Source organism: Varanus komodoensis, unplaced genomic scaffold (genome assembly GCF_004798865.1).
Source record: "Varanus komodoensis strain SLA01 unplaced genomic scaffold, ASM479886v1 scaffold47, whole genome shotgun sequence".
In the NCBI taxonomy this organism is placed as follows: Eukaryota; Metazoa; Chordata; class Lepidosauria; order Squamata; family Varanidae; genus Varanus; species Varanus komodoensis.
In genome coordinates this window covers 4,070,059-4,086,166 of record NW_025336045.1, presented here as the reverse complement: position 1 = coordinate 4,086,166, position 16,108 = coordinate 4,070,059, and the positions used below count along the sequence as shown (strand labels likewise).

At 44.8% G+C, this 16,108-nt stretch overlaps 1 protein-coding gene across 1 annotated transcript in view; it reads right to left on the bottom strand.

Annotated features, from left to right (window-relative positions):
- The window catches only part of APOB (apolipoprotein B), a 47,174-nt gene that overhangs the window by 15,449 nt on the left and 15,617 nt on the right, over positions 1 to 16,108 (bottom strand). The window contains 12 exon segments of the mRNA XM_044445188.1: positions 21 to 394; positions 1,329 to 1,468; positions 2,589 to 2,776; positions 3,249 to 3,424; positions 5,379 to 5,589; positions 6,067 to 6,188; positions 8,043 to 8,225; positions 9,118 to 9,329; positions 11,223 to 11,390; positions 12,713 to 12,910; positions 14,056 to 14,232; positions 15,727 to 15,961. Coding sequence (XP_044301123.1) covers positions 21 to 394; positions 1,329 to 1,468; positions 2,589 to 2,776; positions 3,249 to 3,424; positions 5,379 to 5,589; positions 6,067 to 6,188; positions 8,043 to 8,225; positions 9,118 to 9,329; positions 11,223 to 11,390; positions 12,713 to 12,910; positions 14,056 to 14,232; positions 15,727 to 15,961 — 2,384 coding nt within the window.

Here is a 16,108-nt window from a genome sequence, read left to right as displayed (position 1 = left end):
TAATAGGCACAGATTCTTACCTTGTATATTATATGAAAGTAGATCCAAAACACAATCTGCTCTCATGAAGTAGCGTGTTCTTAGGCTGAGTGTGTCCCCTGTGGTATTAGCCAACGAATAGGAGCCTGACCAATTGTAGTAATTGCTGTACACGTTGGAAGAGGCCTCCAAAGTACCCAGCAAAGGTATGTTGAGAGCGTAGGACTTTGGGATGGTGAATGATGGAAGCAGGAAATCTTGTGAGGGCATGTTTACTCCCAACAATGGCATTGCCAATGGAGGTAGCCATATATTCTCAGGAACTCTCAAGTCATGGGATGATTTGCCACCTAATGGCACTGGGATGGTGATGGTCATACTGTCCTTGTTCCATATGTATTTAATCTGGCCATCGCTGCAATGCAAAGTTTCACAGAGTGATGATTGTAAGAAGATTGCAAAAGAACAGATGTTGCACTTTACTCAGGAAGCTCCTCATACCCCGTTGGCATATTTTGCTCACCTACTCTGCCTACTGTGAGGATGTTTCTCAAGCATCTCTCAGAAAAGGGCCTTCCCTGTTATCTTATCAGCTATCTGAGAACACGCTCCAACTGAAGATGCTACAAATGGAAACTGAGACCTTCTGCAGGCAAAGCATGTGCTGCATTGCTAACTTTTGGTAGCTTTCCATTTGCAACTATGCGCTGCCCTTGCAGATTTTACTCCTATAAAGTATGTTTACTTCCATAGGTAACTGACTAAAATGGTGATAGCCCCAAGACAATAAATAGAACCATCTCTCCTGGAGAAAAGTTCCACTGAAACGAGTAAAACTTTTCTTTTCCCTTGGAAACATGGGGTGATTCTGAATGTGACCTGTACGGAGCAGACACCTTGCCTCACCTTTACAGGAAGTCCACGGGATGTTTGTAGCACCCTTTGTCTTTCTGTTAATAGCTCCATGTTGCCTTTGAATGTATAGTGCTAGACACATCATGAGAGGGCAAGTCTCACTGGAGAAGACAGTCATGCTAGGGGAAGTCAAAGGCAGAAGAAGAAAAGGACCACCATATGGATTGACTCCATAAAGGAGGGCACAGCCTTGAACTTAAGCAGGGCTGTCATGGACGGGTCATTTTGTGGGGCTTTCATTCCTTGGGTCACCATAAGTTGGAGCTGACTTGACAGCACATAAGAACAAAGGTGCCATTGGTTTGGAAGCACCCATGGATCACATCTAGTTGTTTGGGATAGATTAGCTTCCTCCTGTTGAACCAGTAATGCTGTTCTCCCTTTGCCGGCATCAAGTAGGACCTCTTACAAGGACTGCTCATCTTTTGCTTTACCTTCTGAAGAAAAGCTCCTCAGGAATGCTGATAAAATCCATGCTCTGAAGCTTCAGTTCCTGAAGTCCATTCAATTTGTCCTGTATCGTCTGGGCATAAGGAACATTCCTGGATCCCTGCTGCAATGAGGTGCTGATTGCCTGCAAGATCAGAGCAAAGCGTCACAGCAGAAGAGGTTAACCATCAGAAGCAGTTCAGCTGTTCCTGCAGCCCACCTGACTTGGGGAAAGTGCTAAAGCCTGTGAGAAGTAGCCTCAGCTCCACGTTCTCAGCTCTTGGGCCCAGTACTTGCCCTGGTAGTGGCAACAGCAACTACCAGGGCAACAGCAGCACTGCTTCTTTCCGCACTGTGCCAGGTTGTGCGAGAGACCTTGAACCATTCTGGAGGAGCCTGCATTGCTGCTTTCCCCACACTGGCACTGGATGCAGTGAGTTACCGCTGGCCCTGGAAAGAACCACAGCATGCACACTTCAGTGCATAGTCCCTAACCTTCGGCTACCCTTGTGAAACGACAAGGGCCATGTTATGGTGGCTCCAACACTGCAGTCACAATTCTGGCATCAGTGGGCCTTGGTCTTCCTGAACCCAGTGAATCATGGAACTAATTCCTACCCCCCTTCCCAGGGAGCTTTTTGTCCTATCTGATATGTAGTCATTAAAAGCAATGTTCGCCCTCTCCCCCCCCCCACATGCAGTGCAGTTTTGAGTGTACATGCAGCGTGTTTGACAATTGGACCCTAAAAATCTTGCCGTACTTAAGAAAAAAAATGCTACTCTTCTTGATTAGATTATGTTTCTCTGTAATTGCTTTTTTGCTGTGTCTTTTAGAAAACATATTTATTTCAAGACATTCTGTAGGGGATGGGATAGAAAAGCTATACATACATACAAACATATTTTTAAAACGTTGTCATATAAATTCACAAAACCCTCATACAGCTATAACACACTGCTATAACACAGGCTGCAATCATCAGCTGTGCCAGGGACTTAGATAGTGCTTCCTCCACTGCCTCCACCTCTGCTGCCCTCGAGCAATGGCCATGAGAAAAGCTGTGGCCTCAAACTCCCCGAGTAATGGTGGCCGTTTGCTGCCATCTGCCCCATCTCACCAGCTCCTGCTGGTTTTAATATCAGTTCTGCTCGTACTCACCAATGTTTGTAGTGGTCATTGAATTGGCCTCCTCTAAGTGCATCCCATGACCACAATTAATGGTGGGTGGACAGAAGTCTTTTATGTGGCTGGTATATTCACTTACTGTTAGTAAATGTGAAACGATATGCCGGAGCGTCATGTCTGTGTTGGCTACTTGGTGGTCCAGCAGCATGTTTGCATGCTTCCGCAAAACCTTTGCATACTCCATGAAGTCGACGGGCATCATGGGTGACATCTTCTTCAGGGCAGCACTAGTACCTGAATTCCACTCCATTTCAACTTTCTCATCATCTGAAACCCATAACAAATGGCACTGTGTTATCTCCCATCCAGTCGATTTTGCAAACCTATTGAGATGCTCAGTTGGACCTGTGGTGGGGAAAGTGGGATAGGGCTGGGGCATGTAGCCTGCACATGTGTATGAACATGGACTGTCCCATCTAGCTCAGCATGTGACTGACCAGCAGCTGCTCTACTGGAGTCTCCCACTGACCCATTTGGAGGTGTGGGGGACTGAACTGGGGACCTTTTGCGCACGAGTCCTGTACTCTGCCACGGAGCTGTATGTGTGCCGTGCGGTTTAAATCCACATCCTTGAGTTCTGCATGCACAGACTGCCATGCAGGGAAGACATCCAATGGCTGGATCAGGAAGGGACCCTGAGCTGCTGATCAGCACGTTCTTGAACCTTCATTGCACGTTGTCTTTCCAGGGCTATGGGTTTTGGTTGCTAAAGATCTTTCAAGTTGAGGAAGGAACCCACCATATCTCAGCATAATCCGCTCTGAAACTGAGGAGCCATAAATTGTGCCTGAGGAGTCAATCCTGCATTCCATCCCATTACGTGACCGTAGCAGTGAAAAATCTGTTTTTGCTTGACTCTGCAGACGAGGAACAGAGATTGACGCTTCCACTGTTGACTCCTTCCCAGGAGCATATCTGGAACAACACAGGCATGACTATCATTTTTGGTCAGTTTTTACTACTTGTGTTGCTTTACTTTCAGCATTCAAAATGGGTGGAAAGTAGGTGACAAAAGGTTCATTTTAATCTAGAATCTTACATAGTTTGTATAATTAATTTGTTTAAGTAACTGCTATCTGTTTATTAATTTATTGAGCAACTAAAACTATACTAGGCTTCAAATAGTACATTAAGATAACTAGTTTGTGAATTTTCCCGAACTAGTTGCCTTTAGGTGTGTTGGACTATAACTCCTAGTTTCCTCAGCCAACCTGGGAGAGGTGGGTGCTGTAGTGCAGTGAACCTGGAGGCCATCCGGTTGAGAAAGGATGCCTTTAGCCATTATTCTACCAATGGCTCTCTAAAAGATGTGGGTCTTAGAAATCTAGTATCAATTTTCTCTTCCTGGATATTGCCCTTATGAAGAAGAGGATGCTGAAAGGGAGGGCGCTTCTCGCAAACATTTCATCTGGCACCTTTTCTGATTTTTTGGACTTCCTTGTAGTTGTAGTTGGGAGAAAATTGCCCTGACTCTGAGGATGGTTTGTCTGCCCAAGTGACAGTGTCACGTGCACAACTCCGATCAGCTGTGTAAAGTCATGAGATCCTCCCATTCACTATTTGTTTGGTCCCCCCATTGGCCGAAAGTCACACAGACAATTCATCAAGGGAGACACATGGGGTTGTACTCAGAATTAGTCTAACTTAACTCCCATTCATTTCAGTGGGTTTATTCTAAGTATGACTAATTTTGGACACCATCCTTAGTAATCAGAAGACAGAATATGAGGCTGGAAGAACAAACTGAAGAAAAACAGAGAACAGGAGATGTAAAGGGAGAGGAAGTTGTACTCTGGGAGCTTCAGGAATGCTTCAGGACTCCCCAAAGCAGTAACGGGAATACCCCAGGCGGTCCTTATCTACTGCTAGCAATGTTCAGAGGCCACTGGGAACTGCCTCCACGTAATTTCTGCTGTAGCCATATTGAGTCGTGCTGGCTATCATGTCACTGTTGAGCCTGGCACAAATGCCCCTACAGTAGCACTGCCAGCGTGAAAAGGGATCGTTCTATACCATACAAGCTGGAGCCTATAGAAAGGCCTCTACAAGGCCAGTCTATGGAGCAAAGTCTCCAGTTGCTCAGGGACCCTGTGGATTTCCACTCCCTGCTACTAAGGCCCAGAAATTCCAAAAAGCAGAGTGGATGCGTGCTGTGTTGGCCACCTCTAATTAATACCATGATTATGATTAATCATTGCATTTCTACACTGAATGTATGCATAGTGGAAGCTGTCTCCCATCCTAATAACAAGCAGGCCTGACCCTGCTTAGCTTCTAAGACTGGGCACAATCCAGCACTTCAGGCTATACAGTGGTACCTTTGCTCACGAACTTAGTCCATTCCAGGACTCTGGTCATGACCCAAATTGGTCATGAGCCAAGTCAAATTTCCCCATAAGGTTCAATGTAAATAAGGTTAATCCGTTCTGTAACCATTTTTTATCACATACATTTGAAATAAAGTGACAAAGAACAACAAAGATCGTGGCCATCTCTCCCCCCACCCCAGCACAATTGAGGCCATCTCCCCCCCACCCCCAGCACGACCGCGATTGTGCTTGTCTTCCCTGCATGAGTGCGACCGCGATCACGGGCATAGATGGGTGCGATTGCGGGCATGCTTGGGGCGGGGAGAGATCACGGGCGTGATCATGGGCACACTTTGGGGGAGACGGGCGCAACTGCACCTGTCTCCTTCCTCCCAGCATGCCCGTGATTGTCACCTGATGCAGAGTGCATGACCTGAGGCAAATTTTTTGTGAAATTTCTGTTTGCAACTCGATTTGGTCATGAACTGAGGCGTTCTTGAGCCGAGGTACCACTGTATACTGTAATATCTGTCACAATTAGAAAAAACTTGAGTTGTTACCCTATGCGTCCTGTTAGAGTAACTTCAGGAACTTTCTTGTTGTTCAGGTCTACGATAAGGGCATAGGCTTTCTTCTTATGAGTGGAGGAATCAGTTAATCTGAAGTTGGTGCCCAAGTCGATGTTGAAATAGGGAACCTGGAAGTCGCTGTTAAAAATCTTTTTGCCTCGATTGTAGCTGAAGGTCAGTGTGGCTTCATATTGTTTTACACCTGAAACACATAATGGCAATGGATGGTTTTCAAACAGCACGAGTTCGATTGACATGTTGGCAGTAGCAACTACTGGAATGGATGAAAGGAAACATGGAAAGCGGGGTCTTAGGATCCTGGTTCTAGACTCTGTACTTGATTTCTCTGAGTTTGTTCTTTAAGTAGCTGGAGATTGGCAGCTGGACATGTAACTGACTGATATTCTTAAGTCTATGGTCAACGGTGCAGTAATCAAACAAGCAATGTATATGTGTGAACCAGTTCTCTGGCTCCAGTCTATCTGGCCTACTATGTGTTCCTTGCATCAAAATAGCTGAAGGTTCTGGTGATTTAATGTCCAGATCCTCCAAGAATGGCTTTTGGCAGGAGAACTATGCACTTTGCATATGGTTGCTGTAGAGATTTGGGCAGAAAAGAGCCATACATTATTTTATAAAGCTTACCTTTGCAATTTGCAATGATTGCATAGCCTCTTACCTTCAGCTTGAGCAGAGAACTTCAGGATGTCTATCAAGTCCTCTCCCTCTTTTACTGCTTCGTAGTTAGCACTTGCAGAATATTCCTTAACTTCTCCTGTTGGCTTCAGTTCAACTTCATACCTAGTGATGAGAAAACAGACAGATCATCTGCCATTATAAATGATGAAATATGATCATAATTCCCTTGTAAAAAAAAACCCAGTTCCCTAAACAGATATGATTGTGTGCTTAGTTGTTAAAAGAGATGAAGATGTATTTGTCAATGGCTCAACCTGAGATTAAAAAGATGAAACTGTATGAAGAATAGGACTGGTGATGGTGCAGCGTATCCGTGTGGTGTAGTGGCTAAGAGTGCTGGGCTGGGACTCCGGAGATCTGGCTTCTAGTCTCCACTCAGCCATGGAGCTCAGTGGGAGAGTCTGGGCCAGTCAGAGACTCTCAGCCTAGCCTACCTCACAGGGTTGTTGTTGTGGGGATATGATTGACAGGAGGGGGAGAGTTATGTAAGCTGCCTTGAGTGCCTTCAATGGAAAATAAAAGGTGGGATATAAATAAATAAACAAATTGTGGGTGTATAATAACCTCTATTTGTACATTTCTGTGAAGTTTCAGAAAGCTTAGCCATCATATCCATGCACTTTTCCTTGGCATGGGTGAATTGCTCTATTTCCAGTCTGTGTCCATTTCACATATTTTAAATCCTATTTTTTCTGCCTTCTTTCTGCCTTAATCTGTAAGATTCTTCAGGGAAAATTTGCATCCGAATGCACATTTAAGTAGATATTTGAAATTTCTCTTAGCTATAAATACATCTTTTTTATTAAGCTGTATATTATAGAATGCTCCTATGCCCCCCTGACAGAATCTAGGGCAGCCTTGGTATTCTTTGGATTCTGAGATCTCAGGTTGGAAACGGAGCATATCAGGTCTGCATTCAGATATCCCACGTACCCCTTGCAGCCAGCAGGGAAAGCACTGCTTCTCTGAGACTGTGTAAGTGATCTCAATAAGGGGACATTCCAGGGGCTTGGGAGGCTCCTGAGCAGGATAGCCTCCTTCCCGCCTCTTCTGAAGGACCACAGTTAGAGGACCGAAATCAGCTGTCCAAAACCAGCTGTTAGAGGACCGAAATCAGCTGACTTGCAGGGTGGGAGGCACAGAGAGGCAAAGGCTGCCTCCAGCACATCTCTTGCTTGCTTAGGATGCCTCTGAGTTCGGAGGCTTACCTGCACCCTGATTGGATTGCATTCTTAAAACATTTATTGGACCATTTGGGAGGTGCAGGATGCAAGTGCTGGTAGATAATATGTATACATGTGTGTGTGTGTGTGTGTGTGTGTGTGTGTGTGTGTATTTGTCACTGGGACAGTATGTTTTCTCATATTCCTTCCTTCAAAAGGGAATCTGAGACTGACCTCAACACTCTGAGTATCAGTTTCCACTTAAAGAGAGGTGGGATGGCTGGGTTCTAGCCCTGTGGACTATTGAACAGAGACTTCAGAGGGGGTGCAGGGTAAACTTCACAGTCTAGGTTCTAGGGTTTTCCACAACCTAGAGGACTGGTCCTAGGTTTTCCAGGGCTGTAGGGCAACGTACCCACAATGGGCCCCATCCTTCAATGAGTCGACCTTCTCACTGGCGTGGATGGTGCTTGTCAGTGGGGCCGTGCTGGGTGTGGGTTCTTGGCAGGTGCCTCACCATGACTGCCTTCGATGCTGGCCTTATATATAGCCATTGGGGAGGCACTGAGTAGGATGAGAAGACTGAGCTTCCCATCGTTCACCTGCTCCTCGATTTATCAGAAGCTGGATGAATTATGCTAAATAGACCCCCCCCCAAATTTTAACTTAGCAGTCATGGAAACCATCTTTTCTTCATGCAGAATTGGGTTGGTCTGTGTCAGCAGAGAAGCCGTAACAGAAAACGTGGATGACACTCGCCCACACACAGAGAAAGCCACACAGGTTGACTCACCTGGTTTCCCCAGTGAGTGGGAAGTAAGGTGCCTCCCCTGTGGAACTGGCATTGGGATATTCTACTGTGGTACAGAAGTGAAGGCCAATGAAGGAAGGTGAGCAAGATGTCCGAGACTCGCGGTTCTCAGTCAGAGGGCGGAAGGCTTCAGTGCGGGTTTGGCTGACCAAGTGCAACACATTGCTACAAGAGGAAAGGAAATATATGACCTCTCTAGGTTTATTCACCTGATTTGACCAATCAGCTATCCCAAGGAACAGCTTGCAAAAATGGGGATGTTACCAGCTTGATTTAAACAGAATCTTGTGCATGGCAGACAGCACGCAAATGGGAGGGTAGTTTCATTTCTTTAATATAATGTTTCATAATTTTACCCTAGGACAGGGTGCTAAATCTCTTTCGGCTCAAGGAACAAATTACATTTTAGAGACGCTCTTGAAGGCTGCATTTCTGCCCTGGATAGGGAAAAAGGCTAAAAGGAATGGGGCCCAAAATAACAAACACAATGTTATGTTGTCATTTAAAGCTCTTTTGCCAGTATTGAACATATTTTAACTTTGAGAGTGAGGGGAAGCTTCACAAGATCCTGGCATGATCGGCACTCAGGGGAAGGGAGTGCAGCATGGAAATCCAGAGGACTGGGCTGGTTCCTCACCCTGTGCTAGATCCTCCAAGCACTTTAAGCATGCGTGTATGTCATTCAGACAGAACAAGGAGAAGACCTAAACTGCAGTCTCCAGCTATCTGTCTCCACTGCCAAAAAGAGCCAGACTAATATAGAAATATCTATCGCATGGTGGAAAGTTGCATCTCCAGGCTAATTCACAGCCCATTTCACTTGGGGAATAACCTTCAGTGGAGAAAGTGGACGGTGGATGGTTATTTTTGTAACACACCGACTGTAGAAAGGGGACACACCGACTGTAGAAATTGCTGCAAAACATTTCTGCAATAAGCCAAAACATATGCCATGATTTTTTTGCCACAGTATGAAAAACATAGCATTGTTTTCACAAGTCAGAAAACCCCCCAAAAGGCAGGAATTTCTAAGAGATTTTATATTCCCAAACAATACCTGATGCTGAAGAGCTTGGTTGGGGTCTTTGGTGCAGGAATTGTGAACTTAAGTTTTCCAGCTTTCAGCGCAACGTGGACTTCCGTTCCAGACTCATGGTATAAATTGGTGTTCATCTGCACGCCAGTTTTAGCAAACTCAGGGAAGTTCACTCCCATATGTGTTATGAATTCAGCTGCCACGGAGGGTTTAGCAACCAATTCTGCTTGCAACTGCAGGACAGACACAAAACACAATCATTTATTTTCATGGAAACTTCTTCCCTTCCCTTCCCTTCCCTTCCCTTCCCTTCCCTTCCCTTCCCTTCCCTTCCTGACCTCATAGCAATTCCTTTAGGCTACTGACATTCTTCATATTGACAGTGTATTTCCCTAACAGGCTAGATGATAAAATTTGTTTCGTGTTTATGCACAACACAGAAGCTATGCTTAAGTGGCAAAGACCTCATAGTCAAGGAAATGGTTCGCATACACCTAGATTTGTATGATATGATGCTACTTCTATACATGAAGAAAACATAGACTTCTGCATTGACACACAAACAGTTTTGGGCAGGAGTACAAATTAGCCTGGGATATGAGAACATGATCTGTCAAAGTTCATAAAAGCTCTTGGCAAAACAAGAACCCCAAAATGATGGTCTATTGGATGAACTAGAGCCTGTGTTAGTAAAGGTAAAGGTTTCCCCTTGACGTTACGTCCAGTCATGCCTGACTCTAGGGGGTGGTGCTCATCTCCGTTTCCTGGCCGAGGGAGCCAGCGTTTGTCCGCAGACAGTCTCCGTGGTCATGGGGCCGGCATGACTAAACACCAAGGTGCACGGAGCACTGTTACCTGCCCACCAAAGTGGTACCTTTTTATCTACTTGCACTTGCATGCTTTCGAACGGCAGGGCTGGCAGGAGCTGGGATGGAGCAACGGGAACTCACCCCATTGTGCAGATTTGAACTGGCAACCTTTCAATCAACCAGCCCAGCAGCACAGTGGTTTAAACCACTGCGCCACCTGCAGTCCCAGAGTCAGTGTTAAGAGTATCATAATCATAGAAATGTGACCCAAATATTTCACAACCAATCAGAAATAATAACAGAAGAATTTAATGAAAAATGGAAAGCTTATGAAAAACAATTTAATTAACTTTCAAGAAAATAGAACTCGTAAAAATATAATGAGTTAGCTTTGTTTCAATGTTAAAGCTATGATGCTTTTTGCAGTTAGTTTTAAAAGATTGGACAATTTTGGTTTAAAGAACTATAAACTAGAATGATTTGTTTATGGGCCTTAATGAAGAACTAATTGACTTAATGGTGAGCAGAAAAGATAGAAATTTCTGCTTTTTTGTGATTTTTTTAGATATCAAAATTGTATGCTATATTTGTGTAGTATCTTTGGTATTCCTCTCCTCTCCCCTCCCCTTTTCTCCATCTTACCACTCTTTTTGTCAAATAAAGGAATGTGGTGGCGAAGCAATTACAAATAATTCAACACCGCCTTTTGTATTTTTTCATAGGACTGAACTTTATGCCACATCAATTCCAGTAATGATTGGGATCAGCACAGCCTCTTCTCACTCAAGGTGGCCATCCAGTCTTGTCAACAAACCCTCAGAATGCCCACCTGTTCCCACACCCCTCCAAAACTACTCACCTGCCCTTTACTCTAGCGCAGGGATCTCAAACGGAACTTCCCTGGGGGCTGCTGGAAGTAGAGTCTGGGTGAGGCTGGGCCGCCTCAAGTATTCCACCACCGTGGTGGTGGTGGGCCGCTCATCCCGCGGCTGGCCTGGGTGCCGCCGGCGCTTTGAAGGCCGCAGGGCCCCTCCCCCGTGCCCCGTCTGTCCCGGCAATTGGCCCGCGGGCCGCGAGTTTGACACCCCTGCTCTAGCGGAAACCTCACTTCATGATTTCTTCAGAATGTTAGTCAAATCACGCCCATCCTATGGCCTTGCAAAAACAAAAGCTAAGGAGGCCATGGCAAAGAGTAAGACGACTGGCTCTCTCCACCTCCCTGCAATCTGTAATTCTGCCTTGCATTACCTTCACTTCTCTCATGTCCTTGCCTGTGCAATAAATTTGTAGATCAGGCAGAAAACAACTGAGACTCACATTCCTCTGTGAAATCTTCACTCCAACCTTCGCTCCAGGAGTGGCTACTCCAGAAAAAGCAACATGTAGCTGCAGCCCTGCACCAGTTGGCAGCTCAAATTCATTGTCCATAAAGATGTAGTGAAGGAAGAGGTCTTTCTCAGCCCCGCTGGAGATGGCATGCACAATCTGTGAGCAAAAAAGGAAACGATTTGTCCCATACCTGTGACAGGGCATTGCATGCGCTTAGCCTGGGCGTGCGTTCTGACATTACGCGAGTTAAACCTTGCTGCAAAAGGAATCACGGGTACACGGGAGATTCTTTCAAATATCTTGCTTAACCTTCCTAGAGACAAAGAAGTGGCCACAAATGCGTTAGGGATATTTAATTCCTGTAAAGCACTTTTCAAATTTTGGGGTAGCAAAATGTCCCAAAACCAAAACAAAGGGATGCTGTCAGAGGAAGTCTGCTTCCCTCTGCTGGTTTGTTTGGAAGATGCCATGGGACACTTTTTTTTGGTCCAGATAGGGGACAAATGAGCAGCCAATAGCCAAAACCAATAGATTTCGGCGTGTGTGCAAATTTTTGTCTCCTGTCCAAAGACAGCCTTGGGCAACTCTGCATGGACATGCAGATTGATTCCTTAGATCAGTTTTAGCTGGAAAAATTGACCCTGCGCTGTTATATTAGCTGGGACAGAAAATATTCCTGCAGCCAAGGATTTGGGGTGCTTCCAGACAAGGGGTTCCAGTCAGGATCAATGTTGCCGTGGAAGGTAGGTTTCAAGGAAAGGTTTAAAGATTGCCTCCCTCCCAGTGCTTTGCTCTGACCTTTCCCAAGCCACTGATGCAGTTGCTAATTGCAGGAATGGCCTCCCATCCAGACTGACCTGCAGGGATGCAAGATTGCTTTTTCATTAGTCCCCAGCTCTGAGCTAACAACCATTTTCTTTTTTAAACTGAGTACCTGCCTTTGTTCCAGTGAGCCCTGGTCTTAAGTCTGCTCATGGAGTTCAGACCTAAGCATGTTCACTGTGAAGCAAGTATGTCTGTCTATCTTTAACTTATTTGTGCTTTGCCATCCATCCTCTGAATGCCAGAGCCATCCCATCACACAGGAACACACCACTCCAATCGCATCTAGTAAATCCACAGGATGAAAGCAGCTGCTTTGGACTTAGTAAAGCTTGCAGTGCTATCCTGTGCGTGACCAGTCAGAAGTATTCGATATGGTTTCCTTCCAGGTCAAGATGTACAGAAGTGCAGCCTGTAAGAGCAGCGTTCTCTGTATGAGGAAGCAGAAAAGGTCCTAAAAATCTCAGCAGTGCTGGCTGGAGAACCTGCAGAACACTTTTTTCCGTCTTAAACAGGATTATGTCCTGGCACTGTGACCTTAAATCATGTGATAAACACACTTTAGGTAGTGGTGGTTGGTGTACAATGGCAGGTATGGAGACAGGTGGGGTACAATGCATTGCACAGCTACACGCGTCAGTGTTTTGGAAATCTACCTTCTTCGGCACAGCATACAGGCTTCTGACGACTGTATGAAATAGATCTCTTAACAGCTTAATGTCACTGAGTTTCAAGTATCCCAGCTCTTTCTCGAAAATTTGAAGGTAGGCTCTGGCTTCAGGAGTTTCTTTGCTGCGGATTTCATTTACTGCTTTCTCTAGATTAACCATAATCCCTTTCATTAAATCATGAGACTGCAAAAGAAAAAGAAAAAAGTTTATACAGGTCACTCTAGGCTAACCAGTCCACATGTTCATGCATGGGATCTTTGCATGGAAGGATCTCTCTCCAGATAGTCTAAAATGTCTTGTAACAATTCTGATTCAGTTAACATATTTTCTTAACTTCTTTTATCATCTGCATAGTTTTATATAGTGCCTTGCATCCAAAGATCTTCAGACTCAGGCCATTAGTAGTAATTTCCATATGCTACATCACCATTCTCTCAAAGTCTCTGATTTTTGAAAAGGGGCTATTGAGATGATGTGGAAACTGGCACTAGGAAGAGGACCAAAACTTGGAAACCTACATTTCTAGTTCTTTAGCATCCTGCATGGCCTTTTGCACCTAGCTTCACATGTCCACCTCTTTGCATGGTCTACAACTCCTAACTAGAGATACCAGCTGACCTGAAAAGGGTCTTGGTCTTCTGTTCCTTCAATAGCTAATTGATCTGCAGAATTTAGCAAGTAAAGCTTTTCACATCCTCAAAATAAACACCGTTGCCTGCCAGTGTCTGCAGATGACATGGGTGTTAAAGTGCCCAGGAGTATGGGGTAGTTTAGACATTGACAACCGTGCCCAGCATTAAGGAACCTATGTTGCCATGATTTTTACTTGGTTTTTCAGTTCATCTTTCTTACTTTTGCTCCCTACCAAGATACTGCATAAGAAAAAGAACAGAGAATATTAGAATCAAAGAACTACTTATGCAGCTAAGAGATAATCTAGCTCCGCATTCTGTCTGTAGCAGTGCATAACAAAAGAACATGTATCATTTAAAAGCTTCTTTCTCTCTTGCTTTTATCTCATCTCTCTTATAGGAAAGATGAAACACTCATTTGTAAATTCAGCACTTGAGACCACTATTTCTTAACATATCTAGTCCAAGCAGGGTTCTTAGGGACCTAGACCTTAACAAGTGTGTTTAGCTTTGCAGCTTAAGCATGTTTTGTTTATTTAGGGCACTGGTCAAACATGGGCTGTTTCAAAGGTGCACTACCTTGATGGCTTTTTAGCAGATAAAGTGGTACACAAATGTTAACAATAAATTGAAAAAGAACTGTGTTTTGCTGTTTTAAAACCAGCAAATAACATCATCTAGAAAGCAATGGTATACCTGATCCTGTGCGCCTTCCTTGGACTGTCCAAAATAGTCAAAGATCGCCTGAGAAACTCCTTGGGGCACCTTGCCGTCGACCCAGTACAAAGCCCTGGTGGCACTGTCAGGGAAAAAGCCTTTTGGTCCAAACAGGGCTTCCAGCGTTGGCTCGAAGTTTTTCCCATCCAGACCAATCTAGCAGGAGAACAGAGAGAAATGGTGATTAGAATAGTTTTAATGTGCACAGTATACAAATGCAAATACAAATATGAGAACTTCATTTCCAAGCACATCTTTTGTTCTTGATCCCCAGTTTGATTTGTGCAATTGTCCTCAGCAGACTGACCTGGCCCTGCTTGAGTCTGGGAAGGAAATGCATGCAAAATTGGGGAGCTCTGTATGAATGTCCTGTTCAATTGCTGCTCAATTTGCCCAGAGCTCGTTTGGGCAAAGCAAGTGAAAACAGATGGGAATCAGGCACAAGACAAGCAGTCAGGCAATGCTCAGAGAAACCAAACAACTCTGAACTTCTTTGCCCATCTCTAGTGCCTTCTTTTTTCTTCCCTAGCAGATTTTCTGGGGAAAGAAAAAACACAGAAGCAGCAGTGGGGGAAACGTGTGAAGTCCAGGAGCCTCAGTGACTATCTTACTCCTTTCATGAAGTGATGCTAAATGATGAAGGGATCTGTAATCAACAGAAAGCTTGTCCAGCCAAGCAAAGACTTCAGAAAGAAGCAGATTCCTCAAAGATGTCCCCAAGCAAACTGCCTCCATTTTTAGCGGCACTCATTAATTACCTAGGGAGGAGTGCTATGCAGCTGATATCCAAGAAGGTGAGGATTGCCTCCAAGCTTCCCTCACCCTCAAAACAATAATAAAAAATAAATAAAAATAAAAAGGTCTGGTGTCTGATTCTGACTCTCTAAATGTTTCCCTGCCCCTGGAATAGGAGGGGCTGAGGCATTGCCTGGATTCAGCAGTGCTTTGGTTCCTCCGGAGTGGTGTAGTCACCATTTTTGAATGGCAGCCATTCATCATGACAGCTCCTGTTCTCCAGAAGAGTTGAAAATTCCAGGCAACTGTGTTGATCAATGTCAACACACCCATTTTCAGTTCCAGTTTTCAAGCCATTTCCAACCTTACCAGAGCAGGCCCTTTATAAAGCTAATCAGCCTTAAATTTCCATTTACTACCAAGCCACCTGAATATACAAGGGTCCTTCAAAAAAGCACTTGTTTTAAACTCTATTTCTTAAGAATTTCAAAAGCAAATTACACCACTTTTCTACAGTCACCTTCCTTTGTGCTGCATTTTCCCAGGGCCGTACCAACTTTTTAATCCCACCAGCAAAAATATATATAAAATATATTTATAAAAGTGTGGAAACTTTCTGAAGAGCCTCCGTGCTTTGTACTACAACAGGGAACAATACATGGTTGATGGGGAAATCACCCCCCACCCACCCTGAGCTTCGGCACTCGTGCGGCTTGTAGCTAAACCCGGAGGGAGCAGGGAATCCTGAGTGGGGGCAGATGATGCCAGGATGTCCACTAGTTAAGAAGCACCAGTGCCATGTTGCCGGGGCTGCTGCCTCCCTTGCTCTCCTGGACTGCAGTCGGTATCAGCAAGCAGAAGGAGGAGGAAGGACACAGGGAGGAAAGGACAGGAAGCCTTTGGAAACTGTAGTACCTCCATCACATCCAAAGGTTTCGGTCCAAACAACTGCAATGTGGTTTTCAGCATGGATTCCTTGGGTACATAGCTATTTGGGTCAAACAGCAGATTTCCTTCCAATTTTCCAGAAGAAGGTTCACTGGACCATGGCTTCGACAGGGAAACCTGGTAATTGCGTGAAAATCTTCGGAAGTCTTTGACGGTTGGAACCTGGGCTCCTTTAAGAGCCTCTTGAATTTTGTTTTTAAGCCTGATGACATGAAAACAAAGCATCCAAGTTATTAACAGCAACAGTTTGGTGCTGGGAACATCTTACAAAAACATGGTTTAGCAAGGTCCACTGGGCATGGTTTCAGCAAAGAAGCAACCGTAGCTACCTGGCACTGCAGAAGCCCTG